The sequence below is a fragment of the Pezoporus wallicus genome, unplaced genomic scaffold, assembly GCF_028554395.1.
Source record: "Pezoporus wallicus isolate ANWC-B61680 ecotype Strahan unplaced genomic scaffold, APGP_CSIRO_Pwel_v1 contig_6944, whole genome shotgun sequence".
NCBI lineage: Eukaryota > Metazoa > Chordata > Aves > Psittaciformes > Psittacidae > Pezoporus > Pezoporus wallicus.
In genome coordinates, this window is record NW_026636656.1 from 1,354,719 (window position 1) to 1,374,469 (window position 19,751).

A 19,751-nucleotide genomic window follows, 5' to 3' on the forward strand; every position below is an offset into this window, starting at 1 on the left:
TGAAGAAAATTCAACTAAGATTAATGTTCAGTATTTCTACATGATTGTGTATGCTACTGTACATTTTAAAGGGTAAAATAGATATGCTGGGGTCATCAGTTACACTTACAAAAGTGTATTCATATTTCTTCTGGCAAAACATAAATCATGTGCAGAAAAAACAACCATTTATTTAGATATCTAACAAATTCTATTTAGTCAAATAAGCAACTGGGTATTTGCTTACAAAGGCAAGTTATCCAAAACATTCTGCTTGATTCTCAGGCGGAAGAGAAGTGAGAGTACTGAATCTTCTCCTTAAATTTCACAGTGTGTGACTGCTGGGCTACTTTTGTGACATATGTGAGTCTACATCATTTATATTTCATCTTTCCTATGACATATTGAATAAAATGCAACATAGACTTTGTAGCATTTAGCATCTTACAAATCATTGTAGCAACTGATTTTATATGAATAAATTTACCTACAGCCAGACAATAACAGAAATGGAAACTAGATAACAATTTTTACATGACAGGAAAAAAATAAGTTACTTTTAAAATGACCTGGCAGAAATACAGTAAGGATACAATATTTTGTATCTACATTTTGAGTGCAAAAGAAACATTTTCTAATTTGCGTCCAGGTATTAACTGACAGAACAGAAAATGTAAAGCTGATACCTGAAATTAACAAATGCTTCCTAAGACGAAGGACATGGAATACTTTCTTCACAATGCTACTCAGAGATATTGAGCAATTTCTGAAAAAATATCCAGATGTATCTTTACGCATGCTGTGAATTGGCAGCATTAATCCACTCTCTTCAGAAAATTGCATTTTATGTATAATTGGTGCAGTCAGTTTCAGCTGAATTTAGAGAAGGGATTCCATTTTAAATCAAGAAACTTGATTTAGGTGTGTACATGTGGGTGCCTATATTTAAGCTAGACATCAAAACTTCCATTTTAGACAGTGGAGATGAAAAGCTCCCTTCAGTTGCTCTCACATCAGCATCTACAATAGTTTGTGATGTCCTGGTATACCTGAGACTTTTTTTTAAGACTGTCTTAACACAAGACCATTCTGCACTGAACTGCAGCTAAAACAAATGGGATGGGATACCCTAGGATGTCACAAGACCTCTATGGGAAGAGATATGAAATGAGCTATGAGATCAAGTTAACAGATCCAGTTAAGGATTATATCTTAGCGAGCTGACTAAACAGAGGTATATACTTCAAAATCATCAGGATATTGATACTGTAAAAAAAAAGTCCTTTTCCCAGGAGAACTTGAAGTTTTGAGTCCTAGCCGATAGTTTGTTCTCTGTGAAGTCTTGAGCTATACTGTTATTTAGCCATGTGCTAGTGTTCAGTATTTCCTATGGAATTTCTCTGTTTGATTCTGCTCCATTGGTTCTTTCATCTTCACATAGAATAGAATAGATTTTTTTCCTGAAATGCCATTATATTTTTTCTGCACAGAGCTCTCGAAAGAACACAGATAAATGAAGAGGTTATGCTAATATTAGACTCAGGGCCATTTTAAGAAGAATCTTGGATGTAGTTTTTATGAAGGTTTCCTCCTTATAAATAATGCACAGGTAGCTGCTATGTCATGGAGCTCATTCATCCTTTTAGCTGAAGTTAATTGCTGAAAAGGAACATATATCTATAGGTTAAAATGGCACATCCATCAGCTCAGATAAAAGTAGATTTAAGACTTACTAAGAGAAGGCTCAATTATGTGATGGCCTTTATGAAAGTGGAAAAATCTTGGCATGTCAGCCAAATGACACAGCAGCCAAACATAGCTGTACAGAACCAGATCGTTTAAAACGCAGAAGACAGGCTAGTTGTTATGTTTTGAGTTGCATTTTGAGGCATAATTATGCTGATGCAACCAGATTAGGAATTTTCTCCATTTTGAAGAAAAATTAATAACTTCTTTTCTGGTGTTTTTTGAGCTTTCGTCCACCTGTAGCAAGCAATCCCTGCAGATGTCAACTAATAAACATTCATACTGTCAAAATGGAACAGATGTAGGGCTTACTCTTTGACTTGAAGCAGAAATCAAAGGTAATGGTACTGACAGCCTTATGGGAATATTTTAAAGGTAACCAAAACATGTTTGTTGTGGCCAAGATTGAAATGAGCAATTTATATGTTATGACTCTCTAAATATGACTCCTTGAAACGCCCCAGGGAGAATGAGAATAAGAATAAGGTAAGTGTATGCTATGACTAAGTCTTGCATATGAACTGAGCCATGAGAAACAATATGCAGAATGCAAAACTTTAACCTGAGAGATAATTAAACTGTTGCTGAGCACTGAGTTTGGTGCTATAACGTTCAAATACCAAAGAAGTGTCACTGGCGAATAACAAAGAGATTTCAATAATGAAGATAAATGTCTCAAGACATCAGGAGAAATCAAGAGGTAAATCTATTGCAACCTGACTTCTACTAGAAGCAACATTCAGGGAACACCACTGAAGGTTTGGCAGACCCAGACTGAAAAGTCTACAAGTGCCAGTGTCTTGGGAGGCATCTCAGAGAGCCCACGTTGACGGTTTTTGAATTCTGTGGTTTGTTTTGCAGATGATGATCTGTCAGAATAGCTGCCAGTGTTAGATGATGAAGCTATGGAAACTGTTTTTGATGATCTTCAGTTCTTACCTTTCTTTGGAGAAGGGAAACTCAGGTCTGATTCAGAGCACATATATTTCTCTAGCAGAAAGGACTTGGAGTCTGAATTTCTAAACCACTGCTCCTTTTTGAAAAGCATCTCCAGATACTGCAGCTGTCAGGAATGGGACTTTCCCCAAGGCAAAATAAGGACCTCATGCGGCTGTCTTTCAGGGACATGGCAGCCACACATGGTTGAGGAGCCTATGAAGCCTGGTGATTTGTGGGCCAGACTTCCTAGACATACAGTCCTGAATAGAGGCTGTAGAGAAACACCACGAAAACACAGAAAAATTCTAGCTTTAGGATGAATTTGAGGATCTTAACATAATATTAGTACCTGGTTGATGTGACCTGTGTTAAAAGAATCAACCACAATCAGCACACAATCAAGAGAAATTAATGGCCTAGGAACAGAGATGCTCCATTTTATGCAGTGACAGGTGCTAGGATGTGGCTAAGTCTGTACGTCCTTGATTGGAAGTACAAAGGTAGAATAAGTACCTGTGGCACCTCTATAATTCTGTCTTGATATTGATGTGCACCCATCAAGACTCGAAGACAGAGTGTTTGTGTCTTCTAAGGAAATGAAAAACAAGGTATGAACCCAAGCAATAAGCCCCGAATGTCCACACTGATTAATTGTTAACTTACTGGCTTTTTCTTGGACTGCTCCAACTTGCTCTTGGCAGAATGAAACAGCTCCAGAGTAGGTAGCTCTTAGCAGTACAGAAATGAATCAGGCTGTGACACTTTGGCCTCAAGATCAGGCACTGGTCTTTGTCTCCCTTTTATTTATTAGTATAACTGTAACCATGAAGACTATTTCTCAGAAAAATAGTGCTGAATACGAGGTGCAGGTTTATAGGAAAAAGATATTGGACAAAACCTTCAGTACTACATCAAGCAAAGAATGGAGGGACAAAACATAAAAATGGAGACTTAGGAAGTTCACAATGTATTTTTCTCCTGATGTTTAAAATGAAGACTTCATCATTCATGAAGAGCACCCATTTTTACTCATTTTTATACACATTCTTTTGGAGAGTGTACATTGTTGCTCATTTAATTTTGCCTGCATGTACAGTCAATGTGTTATATCAGACATATATTTTTCTCAAATAAACGTCAATACATGATTGCAGCTGGTATAATATAAAACATCATTTGGTGATACTAAGACAAACTGATACTGCAATTTAATGTGACTGACTTTTGAAATAGGGAAATTTTATATAAATACTTGAAAAAGGAGGGGGATAAATTTGGGGTTAAATGAATTCTGGGTCTTCTGCCTACAAAAGACAGTAAGATTAGTGAGAGGTTCTTGAGGAAGAAACTGTTTTCATTTGTTCCCTTCCTTTTAAAAGAGAAAAAAACATTATTCAAAATGGACCAAAATTCTACTGAATTCAGCATAGAGCCTCTTCCCATACATCAAACAGATTTTTAGGTAGAAAAAGCTGCATGTCAGTGATGAAATAATCTGTGTGTATGTGGGTGTTGCAGGCATAACGTTATTAGTGCATCATCATTTTCCCATTGTAAAAGCATGCTGACTGACTTGTGGAAAAATAGCTCTGATTCCTAGTCATCACATTTTCAGTGGGTACAGTCAAATGCAAGATAACAAAATTGTTTGAAGATTTCAACACCCTGCCTGAAGCTTTCTGAGCAGTGTCTCAGAATAATTGAGAAGTGTGTCTTTTCTCCTACATTAAGTCTGCAATTGCATTCCATGCACCCCATTACATCTGGCAAGGTATCTGTCATTCTCACTGAAGCTCTAAGTGGTCAGTATGTATAAGGGGGAAAAATTAGACAACAGATGACTGATTCGAAATCTGCTCATATATCGTATCTACAGATCTGACAGGACATTGGAGAATGCAGCACCAGACCCAAAGTCCTTGCCTTCTTATACTTTTCTTTAAGGATAAAGCATTTCCATGTGTTAGGACCTGAAAAAAAAAAAAGTATAGATATGACCTAAGAAAACAAGGAAATTCCATTTTAGGAGAATAATGGTCTACACAGAAATATACAAAAGCCCCCCAAGGATAGACAGTTCTGTTATCTATGAAAATATCATAAAATAAATTTCACTGATATAATTTGGTTTCTGTATCTCAAGAGTTTAAAAACGTTGGCTAAGGTTTCTCTTAGAAAAAAATCTTTATATTGCAAACAGAATTGCTGTGATTTATTAATCATTGCAGCAAATAAAATATTTCTGAGGGGCAGGAGAAACTCTGCTGCAAACAAGTAGTGAGATGAGTTTGTGCCAAGATGTCATTGGATGCTGGCAGGGGATGTAGCTTCCTGACTAACGCTGAAAACTGAGAGTCAAGCAAATAAAAAGGAAAATGAAATACACCTGAGCCTTGGGCAAGTTTTCAGTAAAAATATTTCTTATTTCTTTTCCTGAGGTACGAGCTGAGTTTGCTGAAGCTAGCCTTTCATTCCCAAAGTATTGGAGAGAATTTGGCTGTTAGATGCCTTGATCATGGCTGCCAGAACAAAGTCTCATCGTGCAGGATGTAGACAGGTTTTAAAATCCAAGTAACTTCATGTAAGTTGAAAGTAAAAAGCATCTTGAAGGAAATCCTTAAAAACCTTCAGCATTGGGGCCATAAAAAGCATCTAATTTTGGGTTGGCAGGAAGAATATTAACCTCAGCCTCCACCTCATCCCCACATTTTTCCTAGCTATGCAGCTTCCTTCCAAGCAATGGAAATTCACCATCTCAGATGGCAGTCTAGCCAACACCTAACTGAATACTGGGAGATCAATGGGTCGTAGAAACTCCTAAAGCAGAGAACCTGCAAACTGTTCACTTTAGATTTTGAGCTGCAGTGCACTGATGAGTATTAAGGAAAAGCCATTAATTGTTGACTATTGGCTCAACAGCACCTGCTACTGAATTCAAAGGATCTTATTAACCTGAGGTTCAGAGGTGGTGATGATCTGTGTACACACATACACACTGAAAAATGGAAAGGAGGAAGCTGGTACCATTAACTCTGTTTATCTTTGTGTCAGAATCGAGACAAAACTCTATCAAAGTGAGGTCTGGTAATCACAGACTGTCCAATGTAATGATATTTCCCTTGAGTGGCTATTAAAGGAGGTTAAATGGAACATTTTGTGTATTCACCTCAAACACATTGTACTTCAGTTTGACCTAGACAGATCAAAATGTGTTCAGAAGTTAATGTGGAGAATTACAGATGAGACACGAGCAGAAGTTACCAAGCATACTCTGCAGGATATTGCTTACAGGGTTATTGCTAATTTTTGACATTCTCTGTTTTTCTTAAATCTCTTACAGCTATAATTTTGAGTTAGCTAAATAGTACCTTTCTCCCTGTCACTCCCTTTTGTAAACTTTGATCTTGCTTAACTAGGTGAAGGATTCAAAGACAGTCTGGTGCACGGCTGAACAAGAAAAAGAAATTTCTAGTGGTCTGGACAATTTTTCTCCAAGTCTAGACAGAAAAATGGTGGTGAAGTTTTTCCCCCTACTTGTGACCATGCAGCAACAGAAAAGGCGCGACTCACACAGTACCTTTGCCGACACCTGCATGCTGTTTTCTTGCATGTTCATGATGGCTTCAGAAATCTTGACATCAATAGGATCCATGACTGATTCAATGTTGAATGGTCCCTCTAATCTCTCCGCTACCAGAAGCATGGCATCTGTTAAAACACAAAGCAGCCATTCCCTTAAAGAAGGAATACCTTTAGGTGACTCAGGCAGACCAGCATTAGCAGCTGGAGGAGTGGGTATTGAATGCTCCTGAGCAGGAGCCCATGGGGACATGTGGCAGCAAGACCATGAAGCCTGCAGGGCAGCTTCCCAGCTACCAAAACTATCTTCCACTACTGCTGCCACCATAGAAAGAGGAAGAAATACTGTAAAAGTTAGATTCATAATAGCTGCCATAACATTATGGAGCTCGGGGTAAAATCATTTTACACAGCTCCACTTGAAGCAGCCAGTAGTGCTTTGGCATGTATTTATATAGTTTCCTTCCTGCAAAAAAGCAGGAAGACAAAAGTGAATCCCTGGGGTATGTTCTCAGAGTTTGTGTGAGATGATGAAAACTTTGATATGATATATCAGGGTGTTACAATTAAAGCAGCTGTTCTTTCTGACCTTAATGATCTCATTTTCTTGCAATATAAACAGCAGATGAATATTGGATTTCTGCCATAGTATATAGGTATAAACCATATTTGCCTTGCTACATTTTCAAAACATGTTTGAAAGTTGTATGCAGACTCATATTCTTTCCATGTTTTGGATTTTAAAAACGATCATTTGCTTAATTTACATTAAAGCCCCTCTGCAAAATAATTTTATCTTTCTGTAGTCATTAACAAGTAGAAACCAAGCAACTGAACAGAAATTACTAACAGTAAAAAAGGTTTTTCCATATATCACATTTGTGTACACAGAGACACAGATTCATCACACTTTCTATGACAATAGCTGTGTGATTTATACTATGCCTTTGAACATCATATTTGATCCTTGTCTCACATGTTAGCATTTAACATTTTCAGCATCTAATTAAACAGATGCCACTTGCAATTTTAACATGATAAACAAAAATCTTCACATGCTCTCTTATTTATTCCTCAGACTTAGACTCCAAAAGGTACTAAACAGAATTCTTTCCAAAACAGACCCCATGCGTTCTTTGCTATTGTGAGCACTAGTCCCATGGCAGCTATGTGAGCTTCTCCCTCTCCACAGGAGCACATGTGTGGATGTATGGGAAGAAGAGGCTGGTGCCTCACCCTAGCAATTGAGACACAGACTCCCATGCCCAGCCTGACCTGAGCGCTACAGTACGTTGTTTATATGTACTCAGTGCATGCCCAAAAATCCTACTGAAACTAAAATTACTGGGCATGCACGCCTAAGCACTTCTGGAAATCTGGATCTAATATTTCAGAGTATTTTTAGACTGGAAAGAGTCTAATGTCAGTTACTTGGAGTGGGGCACGTAGCACATGCTGCTAACTGTGAGAAATGGTGAGATGATAGGAATTTGATTTCAAACAGGGGTGTTATTTTGACTATATGTGATTTTAAAATTTTTTAGCTTAAACACTTTCCAGTGGGAATCTTGATGAAAACAATACCTAACTCTGATACAGGAAACAAAACAGGTTTTATATGCACAAAGATAACACACACATATACACATGCACAGGCATACACTTAAGAGATTCCTGCAATAATTAGCCATTTTTCCACATGCAAAGAGAATAAAATATTTTCTTCCTCACACATTTGGAATGACTTGTATGCAACATTTATGCCTTAGCACTTTGTGAACAACATGATCAGCCTAAATCCTAGCTGCCACAACCAATAGTAGGACACATGTCTTGGTGGCTGGATTGTGGTGATTTAGTTCAGGATTAAGGTAAAGATTAGGGTTAATGCCTAAAACAGTCATGAGATAGTTGGTTTTTTTTTGTTTTTTTTTTTGTAGAAGTAGCCCACAGCTTAAGTTACAGACAGGTGCCTTTGTATGAGCACACTTTAGTTGTGGAACTAGCAGGTTGGACAAGCCTAGTGCTAAGCTCAAGAACATGTTTTGCATAAGGGTCTGTGTTGAAGTAGAGTTCAGTAAAAAAGGTAATTGCTGGAGACCTCTCATGAGAATGGGTGTTGACTTAAGTCTACTTGCCTTTTCTTCTGATTGCATGGGACACTAGTTATGAATTAAAACTTGAAGTGGAATCTCAGCTACATGTCAGAAAAATGCACCATTTAATTATAAAATTAATTCATTAAGATTTAATTATAAGAATAGCCTTTCCTCAAGAAAAGTGTCTTCAACTTCAAAATTAATAGTTCTAGGAGATGCAGAGATCTGTTTCTGACTTCTATTTTTAGAAAGAACATCCTTCAGTTCATCAGCTTCTGTTTTCTGAACCCTAACCCTATCCATAGATTTATTCTTTCTTTAGTCTTTGAACTGGAAGTTGGCAGAGGCTGAGATGGGGGCAATTTCTAGCTGCCAAAGGTCTGAGCTTTTTGCTGTGGTGAGCTTCCTTGTTTAGTATAGTATGGTATAGGCCTGATGGTGGTTTCAAGAGCTTGGGTTTGAGTTAAGGCTAGAGGCAAGTTTATATTTCAATCACATGGGCTATAGTTTTATGCTAAAAAAAAAAATAAAAAAGGAAACGAAAAGAACAACAATAATAAAAGAACAGAGAACAAGATAAAGCAGTGGATCCCAGGTTGTCCATAATCTTTAATTGCTATTTCCTTCTCTAGTGTGGAATGACTCTGGACCACTCCAGGCAGCTACTCACAACACATATCTGTGGAGAAGTGAGCCTGAAGCAGTGAGGCTGTGAGCCAACAGTATCACTTGACACTGGAGCCCTGCAATCTTTTATTTAGTTAGCATTATAGGAGTATGGCTAGGGACCAATGTGTTACGGGAAAGTTTAATTTGAAATTTCCACACCTTTATTGATGACAGGTACATCTTTACATCAGCAGTCTGTGTTTTTGTTTTGGAGACAGAATGTGGGACAAGACCAGTGTTAAACTAGAAGCCCATACAGGGACATATTTGGAGAGGCAGAGTCTAAGAAACGGATTAAATCCTTGGAAGGAAAATGCCTGAAGGGCTAAGGTGAAACAGGCTCCTCCTGCAACATTATTTCTGAGGCTGACACAAACTGTGTTTCCAGTTAAAGCTCATTTTAGGACTCACCGGACTAGTAGTCTTGGGTAATTGCACAGTTTGGATGAGCTCTTGCGCAAATGGAAAACTAATGTTGTTTGAGGACTCATTTTATCTTCTTCAGTTTTAGCAAGTGTGTGGGGCCATGGCTGATTCTGGTAGGAATGTTTGCTTCTGGTAGGAGCATGACAAGCTCAGTTGAGCAAAATAGGATGAGCAAGTGCCACTTCTATAAACTACTAAATTGTTTTCTTAGCCTCTGACTGAGCTCTTCTTTTTACCATTTCTCTAACCATCAAGTTGTTCTTAATACTAAATCAAAGCCATTCAGGTGCTACCTGACAGCCTTAGACCGAAAGAAGCCTCAGAGATAAAGGTAGCCATTTCAAGTGTGCAAGCCCCTTGGGAATATAATCACTGCTGCAGTTAACCAGCTTCTGCCTACTGATTTTTTGAGTTAACCCTCAGATTAAAATTCAGACTGAATTGCCTATCATTAACATTACTATCCTATAAAAAAGCAACAAACAAACCAACCAACACACCCTCAGTGTGTTGTCTTCAGGTGAATTCCTCCTTTGGAAGATATTTCCTCAGCTCATTAGGTTCATCTTCTTGTCAGCTCTAACCCTCACTCCAGTGCTAAACCTCATTATTCACTTGCACAGTACTATAGGAATGCATACAATACACACACATCAGGTATCCTATGCAACTGAATGAAATAAAAGCTGTTAGGTTGCACATAGTGAAAATCAGCTGAAATTTAATGATCTGACATTTATGATATGACAGTCAAAATGATGTAATGGTCCTTCCCAGACTGTAGTTCTTTAAATCTATAATTATATAGAAACAAAAATAACACTATTGTCCCAAATCTTTTTTTCTCCTAAAAATGTTAAGAACATTATTGCAGGAGAAGCTGGAAAGATTTCAAAATGAAGTTAAGAAAATCTATATGCCTCAGTCTTGAAATCTTAATTCTCAAGAACAGACTCTTGAACTCAAAGAAAGCCTAATTCTGTTTAGTAGGACACTGTATGGGTTGAATAATTTCTCAGTCTGTTCAAATAGTAGATAGTGGGAGCTAAATTATTTTGCACTACAAAAATCTGAAAACTGATTGTTAATTGACTACCTGTTTTTTATGCTGTTAATACACTTGGACTGTGTTTTTCAATTACGTATGCACTTTATTTTTACCTCTCTTGCATTTTTCAAAATCTGCACTGTTAAGGCTAAGTACATGTCTTCTCTCTACATATACTACAGCACTTGGCAAACAGCTGGCACTAAACAGTGGATCAGGAACTCGGTTTAGATAAGTCATTCTTGTATTGCAGGTTTGTTAGTGACTAGGAAACAATAAACATGACTAATTGCTCACTCCCACAGGCTTGCAAAACCGTCCTGAGAAAGTGCAGAGCATATGGCACACTAGATTCACCATCAGTGTCACTGCTCCTAACCTCTTCCAGTAGATGCATGTTGCTCAAAACACGAGCGGAGACCTTCCTGATAAAGCAAAAACCACAAGACTGTTGGAGTCCAAACGTTTAGTCTCAGGGGCCACAAAATGTCTCTGTTGGCTAGGCACAGCAGCTCTGTTTAACTGCTTTGGTATTCCCTTGTCCACACCAAGATATACCATAGGCATTTGACAGAGGTTCTTAGCAGACATTGTTTCATTTTAAGCCATATATTTAAAAAAGATCCCGCAGAAATGCTTGGTTTACTTCACAGATTATTATTTTTTTTATATTAAGTTTTTAATGATAAGCACAGGACAAAACTGTGCTAGAGGATTTATTGTGTAACTTGAAAATTCAGAAGGCCATGTGTGAATTTCAAGAGATGATGATGTTTTGTGAACCCTGAGCATCTTCAGGCAAAATAATGGATAGACTAATAATATAAACAGACAAGAATCTGCCTCTGTTTTCTAGGAACTGCATCAAGCCACTATTTTTTTGACTTATATTGATACCAAAAATGATGGCTTCCTGTTCATGTTGCATTTCCTTCAGGGCATGTTTCCAGAAAACTTCCTAGTAAATCCTAGACTGAAACAAAATGATCAGGGACAAGAACACTGATTTATGAGCTATCTGACAAGTGGAACCCCCCCGAAACTAGACTGAAATACAAAGTTCCTGAAAAACAATTAACATCTCCTTTTTCTTGACACCTCTCTATCATCAAGAAAATGTGACAAGTCTGACAGGAAAGACTCAGGGAGATGATAAGGGAAGGCATTTTTTGGGTCTGTGTTAGTGTCGTGGTTTAAACCCAGTCAGGTAACTTGTTCACTCACTCCCAGTGAGTGGTGCCGAGCTGACAACAATCGAGGTCCGTGCCCCCCCCCGCACCGGGGCTCTCCCCTTCCCCGCTCCCGGAGGAACGGGGAGGAGGATCGAGAGAGTGCAACTCCTACGGGTTGAGACAAGAACAGTCCAGCAACCAATGTACAACACAAATCACCACCGCTACTATCAACTAAAACAATGATAAGGGAAAATAACAAGGGAAGAGAATACGATACCACCAGCCAAGAAACGAGTTCCACCCGGAAGCCCGTGTCCTTCTGGGTAACTCCCAGTTACCCCTCACCCCAGGCATGACGTGCTGTGGTATGGAATACCTCCCCGGCTAGCCCGGGTCAGGCGCCCCATCTCTGCTTCCTCACAGCTTCCCCTCCTCCCTGGCAGAGCATGAGCCTCACAAAGTCCTTGGTCAGGGTAAACATCACTTAGCAACAACCGAAAACATCGGTATCACCAGCACTGTTCCCAGGCTGGAAGTCAAAACACAGCACTGCACCAGCTACCACAAAGGAAAAAACATGACTGCTACTGCTGAACCCAGGACAGTTAGCTTGGCTGCGACATTAGTTTTTCCTTTCATGCACACTTTTTTCTTCTAAATTATCAGTGAGAGTCCATCAGTGGCTGAGCTCTTCCCAGAGAAATCCAGAAGAGCATCTATGGATAAAATCTCTAAAAATGTTGTTTCTTCAGGGAGACAAAGAGTGGTGAAATACTAGATTGCATATCCTACACAAAAAAAGTATATTTTGTTTTAGGGAAAAAAAGGAGGAAGTTCTTAAATTTCCTATCAGGAGGTTCCTGTTTTTTCTACTCCCATATATGTTGTCTTACATTTATGTATGGAGAACTGTGAAGTGCTAATTGCTTGTGAAAGAATATAAGGATAAATATTTATTTGGGACGCTTCAAAGGATTTGTCTAGGGACTAGTCCGTGGATTAAACAAGAAGAGAGATGAACCAGCTGTAAACAGACTGAGCAACTTACTGTAGTTGACTATGACCCTGAGAACGGCAATGACTGTTTTGGAAAAGGATGTAACTGTTAAAATGCTGGGCTCCAAAGCAATGCTCATTTGGTAGCTTCCCAACCTTCTGACCAAAAGCAAGGGGAGGCAAGAGGGTTCCATTTACTACACCATGCAGGCAAAACTCACTTAGTTTTCCATCATGACACTAAATATAAATAGTGGTCATAAAATCTTTAGAGCATTATATGGTAAATTAATGAAACAAAGTAAAAAGTAAAAATTGAAAAATGAAATATGGGTATAAAGCGACTTTTTAGAAATATAATAGCAGAGGAAATACATCCCTGTAATACTCTGCCAAAACTGACTGCTAGATTATGATTTACTAAAAAAACTCAAGAAGAGGAAAGTAGAACTGCACCTTTCATTTAATTAGGTACTAAGAACTCTCTTCTCAGGAAATCAGAATAAGGCATGGCAGTGATGCCAAAACTGCTATTTTACTTCGGGTCCACAGACCCCTTTTTTATTTCATTATTCATATGAGAGCATTGTATGGTACTATCGTGATGAGGCTTAATTGACAGATTTCCTCTCTGACTATTCAGTACGAATATCCAGTTTTAAGCTCATCTGTTAAGATACGTAGGAAAATTACTAGTCCTTGCCTGAGGTTTATGTGAGTGAGCAAACCGTGAGACACTGCTGGATGTGGGATGAGATTTTCTTGGAGGTAGCAAGTAACAGAGTAGGCAGCTGAACAAAAGTCACAGATGGTTAGCAGAACATGGAGCAATGAAGAAAAAACACCTAGGGTGGTTTGTTTACATGGGAGAAAACCAGGGTAAAGGAAAAGATGGATTAACATGAGCTAGGAAAACGGGGTGAAGAGGGCATATGAAAGTGCCATCCATGTGGAAACACTGGTGGTCAGCAAACTTGTTGGCTGCCTGATCACTGCAGTATGCTCTATATTCTTACTAAACTCTATTCCTAAACATTTTCTAGTTGGCAATAGTAGTGGGGGCATGCATCATATTTTCTGTGCATGTACGTGTGATGTCCTCCTAGCAAACTTAAAGCTGGACTATCTGGCAAATAGGAGGAAACTAGCAGTTGGAAAAGACCCAAGGTGTAAACCGGGTACTTGGTGAAGGGTCTAGGCCTGGGTGCAAAGTCTGGATGGTCTCTGGGTGCACAGCCTGGAGGTCCATGCTGCGGTTCAAAGAAGCTGGTTCAGGACGTTCGTGTGCATGTGAATAAAGGGGTCTACATGCATTCCCCTAATGAACTGCCACAGCGGCCAGAATCCCATCCTGACTGGTATGGCAGAACTGTTTCTGAGAGAACACGCAATGGGCAAGGCAAAAGTTAGACCCTATACAAACTTCAGGCCAGTCTTCAATGTGTTCTAAAGCTTAATAACACCTCATGGCAGTCTGAGGGGGATCTCTTCACACTCTCAGCCTTCTGAGCCAGTTGTTTCTGTAGCTCTGCCTAGAGCACAGAGTTCTTCAACAGAGTAGTGAAGAAGAATGCAGTCCTGAAAGTGCTTACCATTACAGTGTACACAGAATCCCACACTGAGTATTAGAAATAACTAGGAAAGGAACAGAGCACCAAATAAAACATATTTATACTTAAGAACATATCTACAATGAAATAACATCTTGGATACTGCATTGCAGAAGAAGTTGTAAATGTAAGGTTTCAAATATGACAAAAATAGTAAGCGAACATTCTATAATCTTGAATTAGAAAAATTATGGGAGGATGTAATAGAGGCCAGCCAAACTGCAGGTGACACAAGGACATGTTAAGGTTCATTGTCTATGCCAGTACAGGAAGGGTGATGTAGAATATGAAACTAGAGGATCACATTTTATTAATTTCTTAATGTTATAATGAAGATGCCTTGTTAATCCTGTGGCAAATTTCTTAGTGTCGCCATAACTACCAGAAAACATCTGGATGCTCTTCAATTCCTTTGGTAAATTTAGCCTTTTATTCTTCTGAATCAAAGAAAAATTTTGCCCTGTTCTGTGTGGGAAACCACAATTGCTATTAAGATCTGAAATACATATTTCTCAGGTACCAATGCCAGATTTCTGAATAGACATCCTATAAGAAACATCTTTCCTGTTACTTTGCCACTAAGCTGACTTTATGCCTTTCCTTGCCATAAATAAACAATCAACCTATGGCCAGCTTTGCTGGCATGACTCCATCCCAACGGAAAGCTCTTAGGGAGGTGTCATACACAGTTGAACAGACAAAATTGATTTTTTTTTTGCCTCTCATCTTATTGATTAATATAGACATATACTGCAGATATCTCATTGCATTTAAAACCCTGCCACTCTGCAGAGAATTTTGATGCTTAACAGCATTTTCTCCTAGTGAGCCTCAATGCAGCAAATAAAAATAGTGGGTTCTCCCTCCTCCCCTAAGATAAATGTTTGAATCCCAAATGACTGCGTACATCGAAGTTGTCATAAATCAATACAGCTACTATGACTGATCTATTTATTGTTTTGATATTTCTCTTAAAAGGAAAGAGCAATTTCTCTATGTTTGCCCAGCTGCACTAACTATATTAAGGGGATGAAACAGAACTAATCAATAAGATAGGGCAACACTGTAAAAAATCCTACACTTGAGCTCCTTTATTATTCCAAATTATCTGTGTCTTAATCTTTTAAACGATTGGGAGACCAAGAGTAAAAATGTTTGTCCAGTGTAGAGAAGGTCAAAGTAATATAAAAACCTAATGTTCATCACACAAGGCCACTTGCCTGATATGTTGTAATTGTCATAAATATTAATAACAACACACAGTGTTGGCAGAAAGATCTGTTCCCACTAAAACTTTCACAGCAAGAAAAAAATGTTTTAGTTGAGGGTGAAAAATTTTTAAATGGAACAGTTTTCACTAAAGATGCTGCCTGGCTGCACATCGGCTTGCAGGCCAGTGTCCAGGGAACCATTCCATTAATTCTTCCTCAAAAAAAATTTATTTTCTAAAATGAATATCTTCCAACAGAAGGAAATTCATCCAATCAGTTCCAGTTTCATCTAAGAGAGATTTATGAATATGAATTAACTATATTTCCCCATAAGACTGCTGAATGTCATAAAAACAGACTGGGGAATGTAGGGACTTATGGGGATGTTTTGAGATCAGTTCTCTGTAACTGTATTAGTGGAACTTGGAGTCCTCCCCGGTTCCCTGTACACTAAATGAGGAGATGTTTTCATGCAAATCCTGAACTTTATGCACACCCACTTAACTCAGCTCCTCTGCTTACTGGAAAAACAAATGTTGGTGAAATTCTGCTGTCACTAACCTGGCTATAGTTCTGGGATGTTAACACTGATTTTATTGCAGCGCTGCCACTTCCATACAGGCATAAGCAAGAATGTGGGGAGCCACTAGCATAGATAGGAAAAAAAATTAGGCTCTATCCTATGCTGTTGTACCCATGGTTTATTGCTATCAAAATAAAATCGATTTCAGATTTTCTGAATGCCAAACTGTAAAGAAAAAAAAATTAAAAAAAATCTTTAAACATTATACCTTCCAATGAAGACATTAAGATTATTATTAATACTTCTGTCTGCCAAGCAAATAGGGTGTGATCCAAGGTCTGCTAAAGTCACAAAGCATCTTTTCAACAATGTGGTTTAGAGGAGGCTGTTCCAATTTTGCTTCCCTTTGGCTAAGCGTACAGCAGCAAATGAACAACTATTAGTACTGTACTGACATCAGTGGACAGTGCTATACAGAAATCAACATGTTCTGGCAGGACAGGACTAGGTGGTAATTAAGTTGGTATTTTTATTCCTATTAAACAAAGTAAGCCATTCCAGTTTGGCTCCACTCAAAACATGGGGGAGAAAAATTAGTATTTGTCAAACGGAATAGGATGGCATCGATGGGGGAAATTGTATTTATGTTTTCAATAGAAAACAAAAGAGAGGAGGCAGAAAAACTGCAGCAATCACTATTCTAAAAATAGATAGGGTAATGTCTGCTTTCTTAAAATGCTGGTTACAGTTGTCACATATTTTTTCAAAGAAAAAAATAGGAAAAATCTAACACTAAATACGACATTATTCAACACTGTTGTGCTGCGCTAGTTACTGGATCCTATCTGTTAGGAGGGGAAACTAGTTCACAGGCACTTAATATTGATGGCATGAAGTAATCAAAAGAGGTCTCCAAAGGTATGTCAACTTGGTTTCACTTCAGTAAAAGGAAAATTTGAGACACATTTTTTGTTCTCATTGTTTGCCACAAGCGCTAATCAGAAAATTAACAGTTAATAATATAAATAATGATTATTAACTCGGTAACATTATGTTCCTCTCCTGCCACAGAAAGAATACCAAAAGGCTTTGCTAATACTTATATCAGCGTAGCAACATATAAATATAGATTAAAAAAATCATCTATATTTTCTTCTGGAAAAGCAAGTTAGGCAACGTGTTCTTCCAAAAGCGAGTCGAACAAATGGAACTGGAACAAGTCTGCTCTCTTGGTGATGTTCACTAAAACCAAGGAATAGAAATATTCATTTTGATTATTTCAAACATGTTTTTTTCTCTTTCTCTCTGGAAACATAACAGCCATTAAATTCAACCCACCCCTTGCACTGACTGTATTGCTTAAATTCCTTTATTTGTTTATTTTTCTCCAAATATTGGTGTGCTTGGTGTTAGTTTTCTACAAATCTGTAGAGGAGTTTTTAGTCATGAACAAATTATTGTGCCTGTGCTTTAGAGGAGTTTGTTCAGCCTTGTCACATGTACCAGCCCGCAATTTCTTGACAGAAATATGACACAGAGAAGTTTCATTAAAACACCAGTCACTTAAATGTAAAAATACGTGAAGCACATTTCTTATTTTTCTCTTTCCTTTGATAAGAAGGAATGTCACTAAATTAAAAAGAAAGAGACTCTGGCAAGGAAAGAATATGAAATACTTCCATACCTCTATTACACTTCTTACTACAAAGCTTTTCCTTCCTTCTTTCCTACAGAAAGGCTAGAATATCTAATGAAGGACTGGGAATCTGAAAGACCAGTTACAAAATAAACACACCAGGTTGGCTAAAATTCCTACTTGTGATTTCCTTTAGTGTAAATGGCTCAGTAGAACTGAAAATCCACTTATGAAAATCCATTTATGAAAGCTGTTCTTTGACATGTAGTAAAAATGACTGCAGTCATGGCATGATGGTGTGCTTCTGGATACTGCCTGAAGGAACGAGGGACACAACAGTGTTCATGTGTCTCCTCAGGCACTTTCTCCTGTTCTGCTGCTATCCTGGATGCATGATGCAGCCTGGAAATCTACATGGAGTAGTGAAAAAGAGGACTGGGATGCCATGCTTGGCAGAGATAACTTCCAAGGGACAAAGCAGTGGCAGAAGACTCGCCAGCTGTGCCTGCTGAGCTCAGTGCGCAGTCACACAACCTGTTTAAGCCAAGTGAAAGAGTAACCTATTCTCCCCCACACCACTAAGGACAAAATATCATCCTGCTCCATGCCAGCACTGGTGCTCAGGGAGTATAGAGACAGCTGCAGGGAGGATGGACCTGGTTGGAAACAGAATCGCTTTTTCAATCAGGTTCATTTTCAGCAGGGTGTGACCGACTGCAGAGCAGCTGGAGAGATGAGGGGAATGAGAGGACTGCCTTACAAAAAGCAGCTTGCATGAGGATGGTTTTTACAGGTACTCAAACCAGTGCTGCCATCTGCTTCAGGATTTTAAGTGGCGCCCACCATCCCAGGTGTTTGCAGGAAAAGATGACTGCAGGGCAGTATGAAAATGGCACCAGGGCACTGTGAAAACAGCACCAAGAACAAAGTTCTGCCCAATTTCTGCTTCTCAGTTGGGCTCCTTTCCTGCATCTGCTGTTGTTCTTAGACTTTTGTTATTTTACAGTAACCACTGTGTGCTTCAAAAGCACTTGGGAAGTTTTGAATGCCTCCACAGAATAAATGAAAAAGAAAACACAACAGTAAAATGACACCTTGATATGCCGAAATATATAGGCTTTTCAATGAACGTGTGATATAAAAATTAATTGTTCCTAAACAAAAAAGGTGCCCATAAATCAATCTTGTTTTAAAAAGTAAATGCTTTCTAGTCCTTTGTATTTTATGGAGAAGCAGGAAAGTGTAACAATAAATGCTAATCAGGAAGGGTGTAGTGCGTTGTACCACCTTCTGTTCATTTCCAGCTCCCTGACACTGTGTGCCTAGGAAAACAGTAAGCAGGTTGTAATAGCAGATTAATGGGTTCTTCTGGCTGATTAGAAATTCTGAAATATAGGGGAAGAATGGGGGAATCACAATCCTTTGCACACTGAAGAACAAAACAATGATTCATGGGGACAGAGGCCACTAAAGACATATTTATTCACAATATTTTTGTTCAGTTAAAGATGGATATTTATTATGATTGTAATTTACAATAAATCTAAGGGTTTCTGAAGTGTGGCTGCTTTGTAGAGCTTCGTGTTTGAAAGAATGTGATTTCTCAGATAAATACTGTCATTATGCAATTATTTATCCCTTTACCATTAGGGCATCCTCTCTGATTAGTAGTTTTACAGATTTGTTTACAAAAGAGATTGCACTGCGTTATGCATGTTCTTGACAAGCAGATAAAATACCCTTGTTTGAATTCAGCTTAGATGTTTCACACTTAGCTAGCCAGTTTGTATAAATCACTTGCTCACATTCTCCCTGAACTCTTAGATGACTCAAGAAAAAATCATGGGTCTTTGTAAGCTTTGAATTTCTTTCCTTTCTCTTAAAAGTGGACAGCATTTTGTGTGGATATCTCCAATCCTATCTTACCCAAAACACTGCTTGATAGCACGGGAAATAAGATCATGACAGTCTGAAATGCGCCTTGTCTCCTCCTATTGCTTTCCTGCAGTAAGCAGCAGATTGTGCAAGCACAGTTTAGGGGCAAGAAAATAAGCCTCTGCTGGCAGCTGCATTTTTTCCTCATGGGTCACACACTGAAAAAATTCCCAGATATCA

At 38.5% G+C, this 19,751-nt stretch overlaps 1 protein-coding gene across 2 annotated transcripts in view; it reads right to left on the reverse strand.

The window, feature by feature from the left end:
• Positions 1-19,751, reverse strand: part of GPC6 (glypican 6) — a 726,274-nt gene that overhangs the window by 59,320 nt on the left and 647,203 nt on the right. For both annotated transcript variants that reach the window (XM_057401148.1, XM_057401147.1), the window contains exon 5: positions 6,242-6,372. In XM_057401148.1, coding sequence (XP_057257131.1) covers positions 6,242-6,372 — 131 coding nt within the window. The remainder of the gene's footprint in view (positions 1-6,241; positions 6,373-19,751) is intronic.